Source organism: Clinocottus analis, unplaced genomic scaffold (genome assembly GCF_023055335.1).
Source record: "Clinocottus analis isolate CAN_PGR_092001 unplaced genomic scaffold, fCliAna1.0.p SCAF_61, whole genome shotgun sequence".
Classification (NCBI taxonomy): domain Eukaryota; kingdom Metazoa; phylum Chordata; class Actinopteri; order Perciformes; family Cottidae; genus Clinocottus; species Clinocottus analis.
Window position 1 is genome coordinate 2,501 of NW_027176220.1, and position 15,000 is coordinate 17,500.

Below are 15,000 nucleotides of genomic sequence, written 5' to 3' on the forward strand. Positions count from 1 at the left end.
CTGATGTCTGAATTGTTGGTCTTTATGCTTCTAGTAATTGTTGAAATACCTTAAAATAGAGTTTATCATCTAAAAACCTTCACCAATGATTTAAACATAGAGAAACATTGTCGTTAATTATGCGTTATTATGCTGTGATTTTACTAGTCTGGCCCACTTAAAATCAAAATGGGCAGCATGTGGCCCCTTCACTAAAATGAGTTTGACACCCCTGCTCTAGCTTTAAAACCCTGACGAGAACACGGTGCTTGGAAAATAAACGGCACAAAGTGCTGTATAGTAACTCACATTGGGACTGCAGTGTTGGACCGGCCGGAGGGGTTGGTCACACTAAATCTCCTCCTGAAGGCGGCTGCTATGAGCTGGAGGGCTGAGGGGGACGAGGCAGAGGTTTGGCTCGGGGACGGTTCCCCGCTCTGGCCCGAGTCCGTCTGAAGCTTATCTGCTGCTGCCTCTGCTTGTACCTGATAAAAAACATCAGAGGACGGAAGGGGGGAGGGAATGTGGAATTAGCTCCTTATCTGTGCACACATCACCGTCCGTACCGGAGGAAATAAGTTCATGTGCAGGCTTATTCTTCTCTACAACCACCAATATTTCCGCCTTAATAAAGGACTCCATGACGCCACCTGAATGAGTTGTTGATGTGTGTTGTTGGTGTTAATAGGAGCTTCCTCTGCTGTAACTGGCGTGTCCCAGCTCAGGAGCTTCTCTTTCTCAGAGGGCGACAGCACTAAGAGCTTCTTTGGGGTAGACAAGTGGCGGGCCATCTGCGTTGCCTTCGCAGGGGGTTCGTCGCTCGTCTCATTTCGCTCTAAGGGATTCTGGATAGCTGCGGGTGTCGCTGAACTGTAGTCACAGTTCTGAGAGAACGGAGATCTTGTCAGTGCACAAAAAGGTCATTAAAATTCACACAGGATTATAAAAATTTAAAAAAACATTAAATAAATAAATATATATAGTACATACAGTTAGATTTTCTGCTGAAGGGACGTCCTCAAAGTCAGAGTCTGCCTCAGGGACGGTCTCCGGTCCCTTTTTGCTCTGGGGCCAGCTTCTCTGGAAGTGCTTGACGAAGATCAGAGGGAATGCTGCGTGAGGGAAAGGAAAAGATCACACTTTCAATAAATGTGTCGGCCAAATAATAAATACTATTTTTCCGTCATTTAGCCAGGTGTCAATAAGAGAAATAACGAAGGCTGCGTCTCATTTTGTCGCTTCAGCTTCTTAGTCCGTGGGATTGGGCATTGTTTTTTCCTACGCTGACAAGTCACTATTACACTATTATACTGCTATTATACGGTCACACCAGCGTAGGTTACACATGTAGCATTGCATTATTAATGGAGCACAATGATCCTGTAAAGTCAATGTAAAACAGAGAAGACACATTAAAAGCAGGGTTGATGACCTTGAGAAACCAGCTGTGAGGATGTCATCACAAGAACATTACAAAGCCTGCCTTTAAAACGTCTGACACAGACAACTGGTGTTGTGGCGCATTGACTTTACATCACAGCGCTGATGCACCTGGACAAGAACAGGCCATCTGATGGAGCTGCAGCATTTTGGGGAATTAAGCTAAACAGCAAATGATGAACAAATCTGATAAAAAAAAGAAAAAAAGGACTTTTGGTGACAACCGCTGTAAAGACAACACTGCCCTCTGGGGTTGTAATGCCGCATTACAACAGTGTTTATATACTCTAGCCTCCTGAATAAATACTATGATAAACACCAGAATTACAGAACGATACAATTAAACACCAGAAGAAGACGCAAAGCACAGACGGATGGAATAATAACAATCGGATGTACTCACTCGCTCTGATCTTCCGTCTCCATCGGTTATTCTGTTTAGGGTTACAGTGATCTACAGAGACAGGGGTCATAAGAGGTCAACACAAAATAAAGCGATGATAAAAGCACAAAGTCCCAGCCTGGGGTCATCCCTGTGTTCCCCTGGGTCCTGGCTGGAAGACATGGGTTGAGGACTGTCTGTGACTGACTGCAAAAACAATGAAGGGCGACAGATGCTTTAAACGCTTGGTGTTGGTGTTGTAGAGATATAGTCGCCTTCTTCAGCCGTGCCACTAGTGTGGCTAAAATATGGAGGGGAATGAACTTCTCATGAAAAAGTGTACAAATGTGGCGTGTGACGTGCGTTACTCACCTTGCTCAATGGCCAGCAAAGTAATGCATGATACCTCTTTTTGCATTGAATCATATGGGGATGTTTGTTAAAATTGATTGGCTGGCTCTACCCAAAAAAGAAAATCCACCAGCCGCCACTGTACAAATCTAAAAGACATTTGCTGTATATGTCACTCGATGTATTTTTAGAATTAAAAGGTGTGTTTTCTTGATGCTGGTGTTCTTCTGTCATATTACTCAATATAGTAATAGGGCCATTGTAGGAATTTAGAAAAAAAAGAAAAAGAAAAAGAAAGAAAAAATAATTCTGATTGGGTGGAGGTGTTTGATTTAGAAAGAAAAAAAAACAGATTTAGAATCACAAATGAATGAGAAAGAAAGTCCAGAATAATATATGTTAGACATTTGCTTGAAAAATTTTAAATAAAAGATTTTGCAAGGTTGGATTAACCTCATCACACCGCCGTTCCCTTTGGTAATGTAAGTTGCCAAGTATTTTTTTAATATTATTATTTATTTATGTTCATAAGAGAACACAGAAAGAATGTTAGAGAAGGAATTGGAAACAACAATCTTTAGGATTTGTAAAAACAAGAAAAAAACGCTAAATGAATTATGGATGCGGTGGAGATATACAGTACATAACAATGTCGGCATTATGTTCATAAAATATGTGTCACAGATTCAGACAGTGTGATGAGTTGATCCAACCTTGCAAAGTGACCAAAAAAAACACACACAATTCTTTTTTGTTTCTTTACATTTAGTCTATTAAAGTGGGAGAAAACTAGTAGTGGGCCGTCAGGGCCTTCCAAGCCTTCTTTGATGGCCTAAACAGAATATATTTTTAATTTTTAATTTGTTATAATTAAAAGTTATAGCTATTTTATATTTTTTTTCACAAATACATTACATGTACTTTAATTATTTTCCCTATTAGCTTATTTTCTCATTGACCAGCTCATATCTTCATCTGTTCCTCTGCTTCAGACCTCTGGTACGCCTCGGCTTTGGAGCTGGTTAACAGTATTTTTATCCAATCACATTTCCCCTATCTTTTTATATGGAAGAGTAGCTTAGTTAAAATACATGAAACAGTCTGATTGGTCACAGGGCCCGGCGTGACCATTAACGTGCACTGTGATTGGTCAGTGTGCTTTTTTTCCCTCTCAAAGTGGTGGTGCCATGTGGCAGAGTGGCATGTCTGTATGAACACGCAGCATATTGAGTGTCTAACAGTAACTCCTGGCTGGGGCACAAAGCAGTGGGAGCTGCAGGGCTGAAGCCAGAGAAGTTTAGTGATTTTTTATTTAGTGTTTTGCTTGTTTTGGTGCTAAGTGATGGATTTAATGACGCATGTTTACTTGGCTCTTCTCACCGGCATACATAGCCACCTGTTGCTTGAACTGCAGTGCACCGTAAACAACTGTACAACCGCGTCGCTGAACTTTCTGTGTTTTTGTAATCTGCAGTGCTGTTATGTTGATGTGTCTATGTTGCAGTTTTTTATCATGGGTTGTTTTGTCATGTTATAACTAAGTGTGGTTCTTGTTGATGCGGGGAACTCCTTGGTTGGCTGGTTAACCGGTAGGCGCTGCGTGAGCTCTACCCGAGGCGCTGTGTCTTTTTTTCCCTCTCAAAGTGGTGGTGCCATGTGGCGGAGTGCAGCATATTGAGTGTAAGTAACTCCTGGCTGGGGCACTTACTAGCTCGCAGGGGTGTGCGATGTTAAACAGCTGATTCACTGTAAAAGGCATAAGTAGGAAATCCATGGCACGCCACTGGAGAAAACCCAACGGTATGTTAGCCTCACCCTGATCTCACCCTCCACAAAGTCCCACCAGTTGAAGAAGAACTCACATAGTTCTGCGTGGCTCTGGGATATTAAAAGTACAGTAACAGTAACAGTGCTGACCTTTCGTCTCGTCCTGGCTGTGGTCCGGGGCCCCTGTAGGATCCTGGGTTATGGGAGTGACTATACAAGCGTCATCCAACGCTTCCACTGCCATCTCTGTGTCTTCGAGAACTCCTCCTTGACCTTTGTCGAGCTCCTGCAAATGCAAGCTGGACGCCATGACTGCAAATATATACATAAAAAACAGCATGTGGGTATTAGGTTTGAACTGGCACACACTCAATCAAACGGTACACATTTACGAGCACGTAGCTAATTTCATGCATAGAGGCTCACTGGCTGGTTCGCTGACACCGAAAACGAGCGGTTCTCAAAGTCTGAGATATTTAATTCCATTTATGAGAGAGCCTAATAATGCTGTTTGATACAACTTCAGATGACATTGAATACATAAAAAAAGTCTGTTACTAAAGGTATTTATTAGGGATGCACAAAGCTGACTTTTTCATTCCAGATAGCAACACCTGGGCTTTAGGGACCGAACCAATACCTGCATTTAATAATTATTGAGCTGTACACCTCTGTGTGTGAAGCAACATATGGCCTGATTTCTTTACTGACAAACTTTGTAAAACTTAAAGTAACAAGTGAACACACAGACATGAATGTATTTATTGGCACAGTCAGTGAAATATGATCCAGCTACCCGAGTCAGTATCGGGACGGTTTCCGCCATGAGTGAGTCTAGATTACTTATTAGTTTTTTGAATCCGGAAAAATATAAAATTATCCACATGATCTTCTTCTGATAACATACATAATAACTCATAAAATATATCCACTTTGAAAACCTCAAGTATCAAACAAACATGAAGGCAGCGAATACATACTAAAATACTTCCTATATTTTTTTTTAAATAATGCATATACATATGTACACTTTTCTGCACCTGAAAGTAGAACACATGCCGCACAGAAGAGCTACTCACACAGTTAAAACATCCAACTACAGGACGTGTTCATACCAGTACTCACAGTCACAGAGTCAACATTGTACAGAACCTTTCCCACAGGCGGCTCCACTTGGTCACAGCAAAGTAATAAAAAGACCCAGGACAACAGTCTTGTGCAAAGTGTGCCGATCGGACAATAAGACTAGATGGTGGTATGACACTGTCACCAGGTGATGCACCGATACCCAAAAAGAGAAAACACACAGAGTGAAGGATAGCGCAGAACCCACTAGCAGAACCCATGAGGAAAGCAGACAGGTGATTCACTTCAATATATGCTCAGGTTAAATGGAGTTTGGTCTTTTTTTTCTCCCTTTTTTATAAAATTGGTCTGCCTTTTGTCGGATGTTACAAAGCACGTGTTAACAAAAGCTGTAATTGGGATTCATGTGGGTGAAGTTACGGCTGTTAAAACAGGTGTAGGGAGGGGGTTGGATTGTTGATGAAGTTGTTCATTTTGTGGTAAAAAGAAAATTGACTGACAACGTGAATCAAACTTGGGTTTTCTTGGGAATCGTTAAAAAAAAAAAGTTAAATTCAGCTAATTGGCAACAAACCACGAAGCAAATGTTGTATGTAATCAAAATGGATTTATTTCTGAATATAAATTTACAGTTTATAAATATCAGAAATTAAGCATTTTTACAGTAATTATCAATGTAGAAAATGAGGAACAAGGCTGGCAGACTCCTTCAAGACTCATCGGGACCTCGACTACAAAACTTGCAGCCATTGTTCAAAATAAAATGGCTATGTATCGGGGCTGCTGATCTCCTGAGAAAAGTCTAGGAGGGGCAGGAGAGGGATCTGGAGATGGGCTCTGAGCGGGAGGGGGTAGGGGAAGGGCCTCCTTCTGAAACAGAGGGAACCACAGATAGACCACAGACAACGCGCACACGTTTTGTTACTGTCAAAACGGCGTGACAAGAGGCGGGGAAGCTGCTACTGCCAATACAGCAGAGAGAACTCAAATGCATGAATCCAGAGGCATTCACAAGGAGGGTTTGGTGTTAGGGAGCACAGCACAACATGAGTTTTAGTGGCTTAGGTTAGGAGAATGCAATGCGACACCAAACTAACAGAATGGCAAACGAAAACCAACTAAAAAAGGTGCTATATGTGCATCAATTCCGAGAGGCCGGACTGCTAACGTCAGCATGCTAAAGTTAGCATACTGATGTCAACATGTTTGGCTAATTAGCCCTACAAAGTACAACTGAGGCTGATGAGAAAGTATTTGGTCACTCTTCATAAATTATCTATAAGGAGCATGAACGTGTGTATAAACCTTCATGGCATTTCCTTCAACAGGAAGTCGAGACATTTCACTCAACCTCCAATGTTAACCTGATTGTGTCGCAAGAGGACGATTCAGAGGATCGCATAAATGATAACGGCTCATCCTTTGGGAACCATGAATGTCTGAGAAAAATCTTGTGCCAATCCATTTGTTAGGTGTTGGAGATGTTTCTCTGGATAAGTGAAAAGTCTGACCTGCTAGCGGAGCTAAAAAGGTCTGTGGGCTACGTTCTCTGTGGACCCTGATGTATTACATTCCATGGCAATCCATTCAATAGTTGACATATTGCAGGGTGGACTAATCGTTTGACGAGACTAACGTCAAAAATATGAAAGGACCTTTCTGGAGCCAGTGTTTGGCTTGTCCGATCTGGGCTACTGTAGAAATATGGCGGACTCTGTGAAGAGGACCGGTTCCATGTGTAGGTATGAGGGGCTCATTCTAAGCTAACAAAAACACAACAGTTCTCCGTTTCAGGTGGTTATTACATTAGATTACATACTTCTGCTAAAAGACGCCCCTAAATCATACACACAGGTCCTTTAAAAAAAACACATGGTCTAGAGCAGTGGTCCCTAACCACCGGGCCGCGACCCGGTACCAGTTTGTGGGTCCCTTGGTACCGGACCGCAGAGAAACAATGAATGAAAAAAAATTTAAATCGTCAGAAAAAAGTTTTATTTTGAAAAAAGACCGGATACATCCGTCTGCGGATAACCTCAGAGGTAACCTCTTGACACATGTTACGTGATTGTTACCCCAAAAATGAAACTTAAGTGTTTCAACTTGGTGTTCTGGATTAAAATCAAGGCAGAGTATCCTTGAGATCACCAAAAAAGCTCTGAAAACCCTGCCCCCATTTTCAACATCATGTCTTTGTGAAGTGGGTTTAAATTATGCAGTGGACTGGACATGAAGGTCTAATTAATGAAGTTAACAGGACATGAACACATGTCGAGTGACGTTTTCTCCCATCAAACTTACACGGGACGGGCTCGTAACAGAGAAACTAGCTCAGGGCTCCCAATAATTCTGCTTAATGGTGAGTTGTATCTTTATGCGCTTTATAAATGCTTCATATTGGTCATATCATTTTATTACGTCATATGTATTACGTCGTATTTATCGCCCACACCGTAAAGGTCAGTCCGGGAAAATATTGTCTGACACAAAACCGGTCCGTGGCACAAGAAGGTTGGGGACCGCTAGGCTAAAGCTTGAGATATGAATGGCATTAGGTAGAAATTAAGAGGAGGTGATGCAATTTGTTTATAGTAACTGGACGGTTTTACGGTATAATAATTATTTTGGAATTCTATTTAACATATCACGATGCCACACATAACACCTTTACCAAGAAAACGTATGTCTAATCCACATGCTGATTTGTGATTGGTTAATCTGGATTAGGTGAAATGGGGGGGTGAGGAAGGGGGGCGGAGCTACAAGGGAAGCCAATAAAAAAAAAAGCAACACCACAAGATCTCATGACCAAAGCAGGCCAATCATCACCTTTCCCCGCTGGCAGGAATCAGCCAATAAGAGTGTGCTGAATTGGAAACTTGAAACAGACTGAACAAAATGAAGTGAACAAAATGGAAAAAAATGAATTTGAAAGAAGAAAAAAAAAAGTTGAATATGAGGGAGGAAAAAGAAAAGGGAGGATGGAAAGGAACACTGAGTGGAGAGCATTAAAATTGGGAATCAAGTTATTACAATAAGACATTGAAATGTGAGAACTGCTCAAAAACAGGTCAATACTCCAACAGTGCATTTTAAGAATTCCCCCTTAATTCTGCACAATTAATCTTTGGGATATAACATTGAATATGCGAGAACAAAAAAAAGAAAAGAAATGCAAAACTTTGATTAAAAAGAAATATGTATTTTCACTCGGTAGTAAAGAAAAAAAAGCCACAAAAGACTGTACATTTTTAATTATAGTTAAGGCTCATTGTTTTTGGCTTGTACAGATTTTTGTCAACAAATACTTAGATCTGGATGTCACAACCAAAACCAACAAAAGCTGCTGACTTCTGTCGCGAATATATGCAGATTTAACAAAATGTTCAAGAAAATAGGAGTTCTCTTGTGATGAGCAGAACTACTAAAATAAAAGGTATTCTGGTAACACAAAGGAAAGATAAATATTCTAAAAAACTCAAATGAGTTTCTGATTGTAAGAGAACACATACCGGTATAAGGTTACATTTTATGGTTAAACTTTTATTTTTATCATCCATTTTTTTTATCAGATTTTTTCCCCTTACAAAATGAAAACCCTAAAAAAATGAGCCCTAAATATTTCAAGTAAAATCACTTATACACTTTTCACAAAATACACGGCAAAATTAAATAAAAACTTCAACAACAAAAAAGTAATACTGTTTTGGAATTTCCATTGCACATCCCGGTGGTGCAGAGTTAAGGTGCAGCAGGCAGTCGACCAAAAGCCATGTGAATAAATTCTGACATACATCGAGTTCACTGAAACCAAACCACGCCGCCTAGATGGCTTTCGAGGTTGAGTCACAAGGCTTGTTCCGGTTACTCCACAATTAAAGGGGTTTAACATTTTGTGACAATCCAATTGGTTTGCACACCCAATGACTGGAACAAGCCCTCGTGAGTCGAAAATGCATTTGGCAGGGGTAGAGCACCAGTAGACCCTGAGCGTCAATAACAGTGTCTGCAGCGTATTATAACATGCACCCCCCTAAAGTCGACCCAATATGTACGATTTAACACTTAAAAACACACATACACAATATCACCAGAGTACCTTCATGACAGTTTGTTTGTTGTGTTGTCCACTGTAACTGCAGGCAAGCCTCACCAGGCACCAAACACAAGCACCAGAAGCTCATTCAGTGAAGCACTTTCATGGCCAAGTTACTTCATAAAATACTTCTGACCGAGGACACTTGGAATGTAGTAAATACAAAGAGTGTTTGGTCTCAAAATTATAACATGAATGAACCATAAACTGCCATTTTGGTACAAGTGCACAAATTCAAATCCATGGGTTCCAGTCAGGTCAAGTGGCCCAGAATACCCCCCTTTTTTACGAGAACTGGTGGCCGATGAGCTGCTGCCGGGCCAGTAGGGGCTCCTGGGACATCTGTCCCAACACCTCGTGCATCATGCAGAGCAGAGGGCAGCCCAGGCTCAGCAGCTCGTATAGGAACTCATAGTCGTGCAAGTGGGTCCTGGTGTGGCGCCCCGCGGCTGCGAGACAGTCACACGCACCTCCCCACAGCCATCGAGGCAACACACACACGGCCCGGCTGGCAAGCCGCGACCAGCTCAGGCCTCGTCTAAGCAAAGAAACCAGGGTACCTGGGGGTTGGAGCTTAACACTGCCCGGCGCCGAGAAGCCCCCAATGTCCGCTGACGAGGGTGTGACGCGCCGCTGGTCTTCCTGTAAGGAAAAAAATATGAAGTAATCTTCTGTCACACATCAAAAGAAGAATAAACTATTGTAGTTCTGCACATTAATTAGGGCCCGAGCACTGATGTAGTCAGAGCGGAGGACCTATTGAAATGCAAATGTTTATTAGGGCCAGAGCACTGACATAGTCAGAGCGGAGGGACCTATTGAATTCGTATCGCTTTTTGCCAACAATTACCAATTGACGTGAAATTTTGATGGTACTGCTCTACAAAAAATGTATGAGGACCCTTAAACTCTCTGGGGTCTGAGGCCAGTTTTGAGGTAATTTTCTCGATTTCATATAATTTCTTAAATTCACTTTTTAAAGTCACTTGCATATGATACATACCCATGTATTTTACATCTAAAATTGTAGAACGGTCTTAGCTCTCTATATAATGAGGCACCATTGTCCACGTGTAAAGTGATATCATGGCCCTAAAGCTGAAAAATACATATATTATTTTGGAACTTCTTCATATCTATTTTGAAAACATACCTTTACTCATGTGGTCGAACGGTTTGGTGCTAGAAATTGTTTTACCAAAAGGTCTTAGGTTCACAAAAGCAGTGGAATATATGAATAAAATGGTAGACACGTAAATAAATGTCTGAAACCAAATTTATTATTATATGTTGGGGATGATGAGCCGTGGCTGGCTTTGTGGCCTGCGTGTGGCCTGGTGATCTGCAGAAACTGTCTGGAGCCGGCTGCAAATGCTGTATGTTGTCCTCTGGACCCTGGCAGCTGTGAATCCTCTCTGTAAAATACATCACTAATACTTAGTTTAAGTTCACTGAAAGAGAGTAACAATTATACACCACACGTAACGAATGATACATCAACGTTGCTAAGCTGAGAGCCATCAGCAAAGTGCTAACTTTGGGAGCCACAGAGCCATCTTTGATCAGGGCACAAGCTAAAAGTACTTCTGCTAGCTAGCTCCGATTAGCGGTAGCTAACGCAACAGTAGTTAAAGTCTTACAAACCCATAACAGAGATTTAACACTACTAGGCGTACTAAAGGCTGATTTATACTCTGGTTTTACGCAGAGACGCATGGCTACCATCGCATGGTCAAATCGGCCATTTTGCGTGTGTCACCCCAAATTTATGATTACCCATCAAAGCAACGCAAGCCCGCAAGGCTGTGATTGGTCCGCTAACCACATACTTTTTGAGTCTCGCATTTCTGGTTTCATAGCATAATATCACTGTTTTTAAAAGCCATACAATTTCACCAACTCCAGGAACTGTGTCTGGTGTTACATTACCATTTCCGCCATCCACCATAAAAATAACCACTAGTTCTGCTTTACACTTAAAAACTCCACATAGTGTGAACATCAAACTGCATGGTGTCTGGGTTCATATTATTATCTGTAGTCCCACAACAGCGTCTGAATGACGGCCGCTATCAGCGCTTCTTCCGAGGCTCCGTCAGCAGTTTGAATCGGCGACAGGCGGCGCTTCTCAACGCTGATTGGCTAACGCGGCTATGACTCACACGATTTTTTTGTCAGGGTTGGGATATTTGAACTCACGCGAATTCACGCCGTGTCAAACGTTCATTTTGTCCCCCATCAAACAGGCTGTTCGCGCTGCCCGACAGAAAAAAAAAACACTTTTCACCCCGCAGCACGTCTTTGCATTGACTTTACATAGAATGTGGTCCGCGTCAAATCCACGTCGCGTTCGGTGTGAACACAGCATTACTCCTACAAACCCATAACAAAGATCTATCACTACTAGGCGTACTAAGTTCACTTCAAGAAAGTTAACGAGGATAGTGACAATATTTTATTATGCACTGTTCAGTCTCATAGACACCCTCTACGTCGTGTTAGCTTGCTATCACTATCTCCATGTTAGCAGCAGCTCTAGCTGGCTTACAGTTCCTATTACTAAATATGCTGTTGCAAAGTTCAGTAAATACACTTACCCATTTTCCCACGGATCCCTTTTATTGGCGTTGTCCTCTTTATCACATATATTGTATCCTTCAGGCTGTGAAGCTGCGCTGTGCTGTCCAGTGTAGCTTCGGCTAAGCCTTAGGCGAAACTGACTGACTGTGTGTGTGGAAATATGACACAGCTGTGTGTAGAATGCTCATATCTCGCTGTGTGAATCACCTACGGTGCCACAAGACTGAGACAAGGAAGTGTAACGTCTACTGATTGCGACAGATTTGTAACCATATCTCTCTGACGTATTATCACGAAGATATTAATTAATATTATTAATATTATTAATATTTTCTTAGGTCCGCCTCGCTTCGAAGCGGGGGCGGACCTATTGCTCCGCCTACTGAGATTTTTCGCCATTTTCGCCACACTTTATTTCCAACTCCTCCTAAACGCTAAGTCCGATCCTTTCTGTGAATCATTATTGGTTAATTGTGATCAAATGATACTTTCAACTTTTTTGATATCTCATTGCATTTAGAAAATATGAATCAATTAACCTCTTAAGGGCGTGGCTGAATACGTCAATACCCATGAATTCCAAATCACTTGGCCTATCCTCACAAACATTGTGTCCCTTAACGTACCCACATTTTCTTCAGATAATTTAAACACTAGGGGGCGCTGCAGTGATTTGCTCAAGTTCGGCATTTTCCTTGTTTTCAGGCGTTTTACTCTAAACAATTCCTCCTAGAGATTAAATCCGATTGAGTTCACATTCGGGCAATATGATGTTGAGACCTTTGCAGGGAAAAATGTATCAAAAGTTTTTTTTAAATATCGAGCTATGCGAGCGCAGAGCAGCGGCATTAGACCCCATATTGCATGAAAATGGATGTTTTAACTCGCCGGGACATGAGACAATCTGCTCCATATTTCTCATATGCCATGAACTCCTGACCCTGAAGACATCCACATGATCATTTTGAATCCTAGTCATAGCACCAACGAGTGCCAACAGGAAGTTACATGTTTTCTACTTTTATACCCTCCTCCTCCTCCTCCTCACAGATTTTTCAGATCCCTCTCAAATGTGTTGGAAAGAGACTTAAGACATTGATAATGCATCACCTTGAAGATTGTAAGAATTCCTTGAACAGCGTCGATTGGGAGCATCGCGGAAGTTTGATCCTTTGTCGTGGACGAATAAACTGATGTAACTCAACTTTAAATGATCAGATCCTTTGCAGATTTCACAGATCTGATAAAACTCCAGGCCTGAAGACATTTGTTGTCTAATTTTTAATTAGAGTCAGATCACCACCAAATGGTAACAGGAAGTAAAATGTTCTATACTTTGGCTTGCTTCTCTTAGTAGGTCAATCAGATCGACATTAAATTACTTCTAAACAAACATAGGACTATCAAGATGCTAGCCCCCAAAGCTTTTAATGTTTTGTGCAACGCCGTTGCCATGGCGACCCATCCTTTGCGGTCAACAACGAAGGTGCTTTTGAGGAACTAACCATGCTCAGAACGTAACTAAACTAGGCACACACATTTAAAGGCAAAGATGTAGTTACCTGATATGATTTGAATGCTTCAAAATGGCACTTCGGCTCAACAGCACCCCCTACAAATATTCATTAAAGCAGCCCCAGCACTACGGTTGACCTAGATGTATGAAACTTGGTAGGCATATGTAAAACATGTAAACAGAAAAGAAAGTCTCTTGGGAACATGCTTTAAACCAGCGGTCCCCAACCTTTTTTGCGCCACAGACTGGTTTCGTGTCAGTCAGTATTTTCCCGGGCCTTCATGGTGTGGGCAATACATATGACGTAATAAATATTACGTAATAAAGCAATTATAAAGCGCATAAATATACAACTCACCATTCGGCCGAATTAGTGGGAGCCCTGAGATGGTTTCTCTGCAAGGAGCCGGGTCAGGGTGATGGGGGACACTCAACGTGTGTACTTTATATCAGGTCTACTCTGTAACTTAGACCTTTATGTCCAGTCTACTGCTTAACTTTGGCCTTTCCCAGGTAGCCAAAATGAGTGGCCCAGATCCGGTTTGAGTCCGGCACACCGGAAGAAAGACGTCGGCCCGGGTCCGGTTGGCGATTCCGTTGCGGACTCGGCATGAATGACGCCCCAGAATCGGGCCGAGCACACTGGCCCGATTCCGACGGCCAACACTGAGGTCACTGGGCCGTAATCAAAACTAACCGGGGGGGCCTGAAGCCCGCGCGCCAGAAGAAACACGTGGGCCCGAATATGAATGACGCCCCAGAATCGGGTTGAATATTACAAAGTATTGTTTCTGTGTCATGATCTGCTTATCTTAAATCCCACTTCACATACAGGAAGTCGGATAGCGCCCTCTAACAAAACTCACTTTTTTTATTACAACGCTTGTGTTGAGAAAGCCCACAGCTTTCGCACCCTGTGACCGTTGACCTTTTTATGACCATTATGAATGCAATTTATGATCTATTTCACATCTTTACTGGCAAACAAAGTATGAAGGATATGAAGTAAAATCAATAGTCCTAAAATGACTAGCAAAGTAGATGATTTCATTAACATTAATATCGGCGTTGATCCGAGCGCTGTCCGGAGGTACCAGAGTTCTAGGCGTCAGAGTGGATAGAGACTGGGACTCACTGGGGCCGGGTGATGCTCCCAATGAAATAGAACAAAACTGTGTGAATGCAGGTGTTTGTTGCTGGCTTTTTAGAACGGCGTTATGCTTTTCTGACATGCCATGAGACTCTAATGCCTTTATACCCAAAGCAGCTAATTTGAGCGTTTTCTTGCAACAAGTGCAACGGGCTTCAAATGAGTTCTTTTCAACAGGCTTCAACCAAGCACTAAATGCACAGTTCTTGAGCCAGATCTCAATGAACTCTACACTCACAGACATGCACACTCACAGACTCACACACATGCACACTCACAGACACACACAAACGTACACACTCATAACTCAGAGAACAAGAGATGAGAATTACAGAACTATGTAACCACTCAACGTATTAACGGATAACGTATGGACTACACTTTACCTAAACAAAGGTTGTTAATTAGATATTGAACTACAAATCCTAGCAACATGTCCTCTGCATGAACCACATTATATCAGACTGTTGAATGCAGGTCTGCGTTAAATAAATGTCTGGGATTATGACACTTGTTCCCTCATTTTTTGCGGTGATCCAACATTTGGTTTTCACACAAAGCTCATAGGACCCAAAGGGATCAATATAGAAAATGTCCTCTTAAACAAGATACAGTACATGCTACCTGGTACACCGGTTCCTAATAATTAAAAT

At 41.9% G+C, this 15,000-nt stretch overlaps 1 protein-coding gene across 5 annotated transcripts in view; it reads right to left on the reverse strand.

Annotated features, from left to right (window-relative positions):
- Positions 1 to 284: 284 nt before the first annotated feature.
- The window catches only part of LOC137804751 (F-actin-monooxygenase mical2b-like), a 61,808-nt gene continuing 47,092 nt past the window's right edge, over positions 285 to 15,000 (reverse strand). For 2 of the 5 annotated variants that reach the window (XM_068604100.1, XM_068604099.1), the window contains exons 25-30: positions 9,662 to 9,743; positions 4,070 to 4,231; positions 1,823 to 1,873; positions 970 to 1,091; positions 630 to 863; positions 285 to 464 (exon numbers count right to left, since the gene is read on the reverse strand). In XM_068604100.1, the coding sequence (XP_068460201.1) occupies positions 285 to 464; positions 630 to 863; positions 970 to 1,091; positions 1,823 to 1,873; positions 4,070 to 4,231; positions 9,662 to 9,743 (831 nt within the window). Of the gene's footprint in view, positions 465 to 629; positions 864 to 969; positions 1,092 to 1,822; positions 1,874 to 4,069; positions 4,232 to 4,564; positions 5,876 to 9,661; positions 9,744 to 10,303; positions 10,517 to 15,000 lie in introns of those variants that run through there. The other 3 variants (XM_068604102.1, XM_068604101.1, XM_068604103.1) reach the window with 3 other exon arrangements.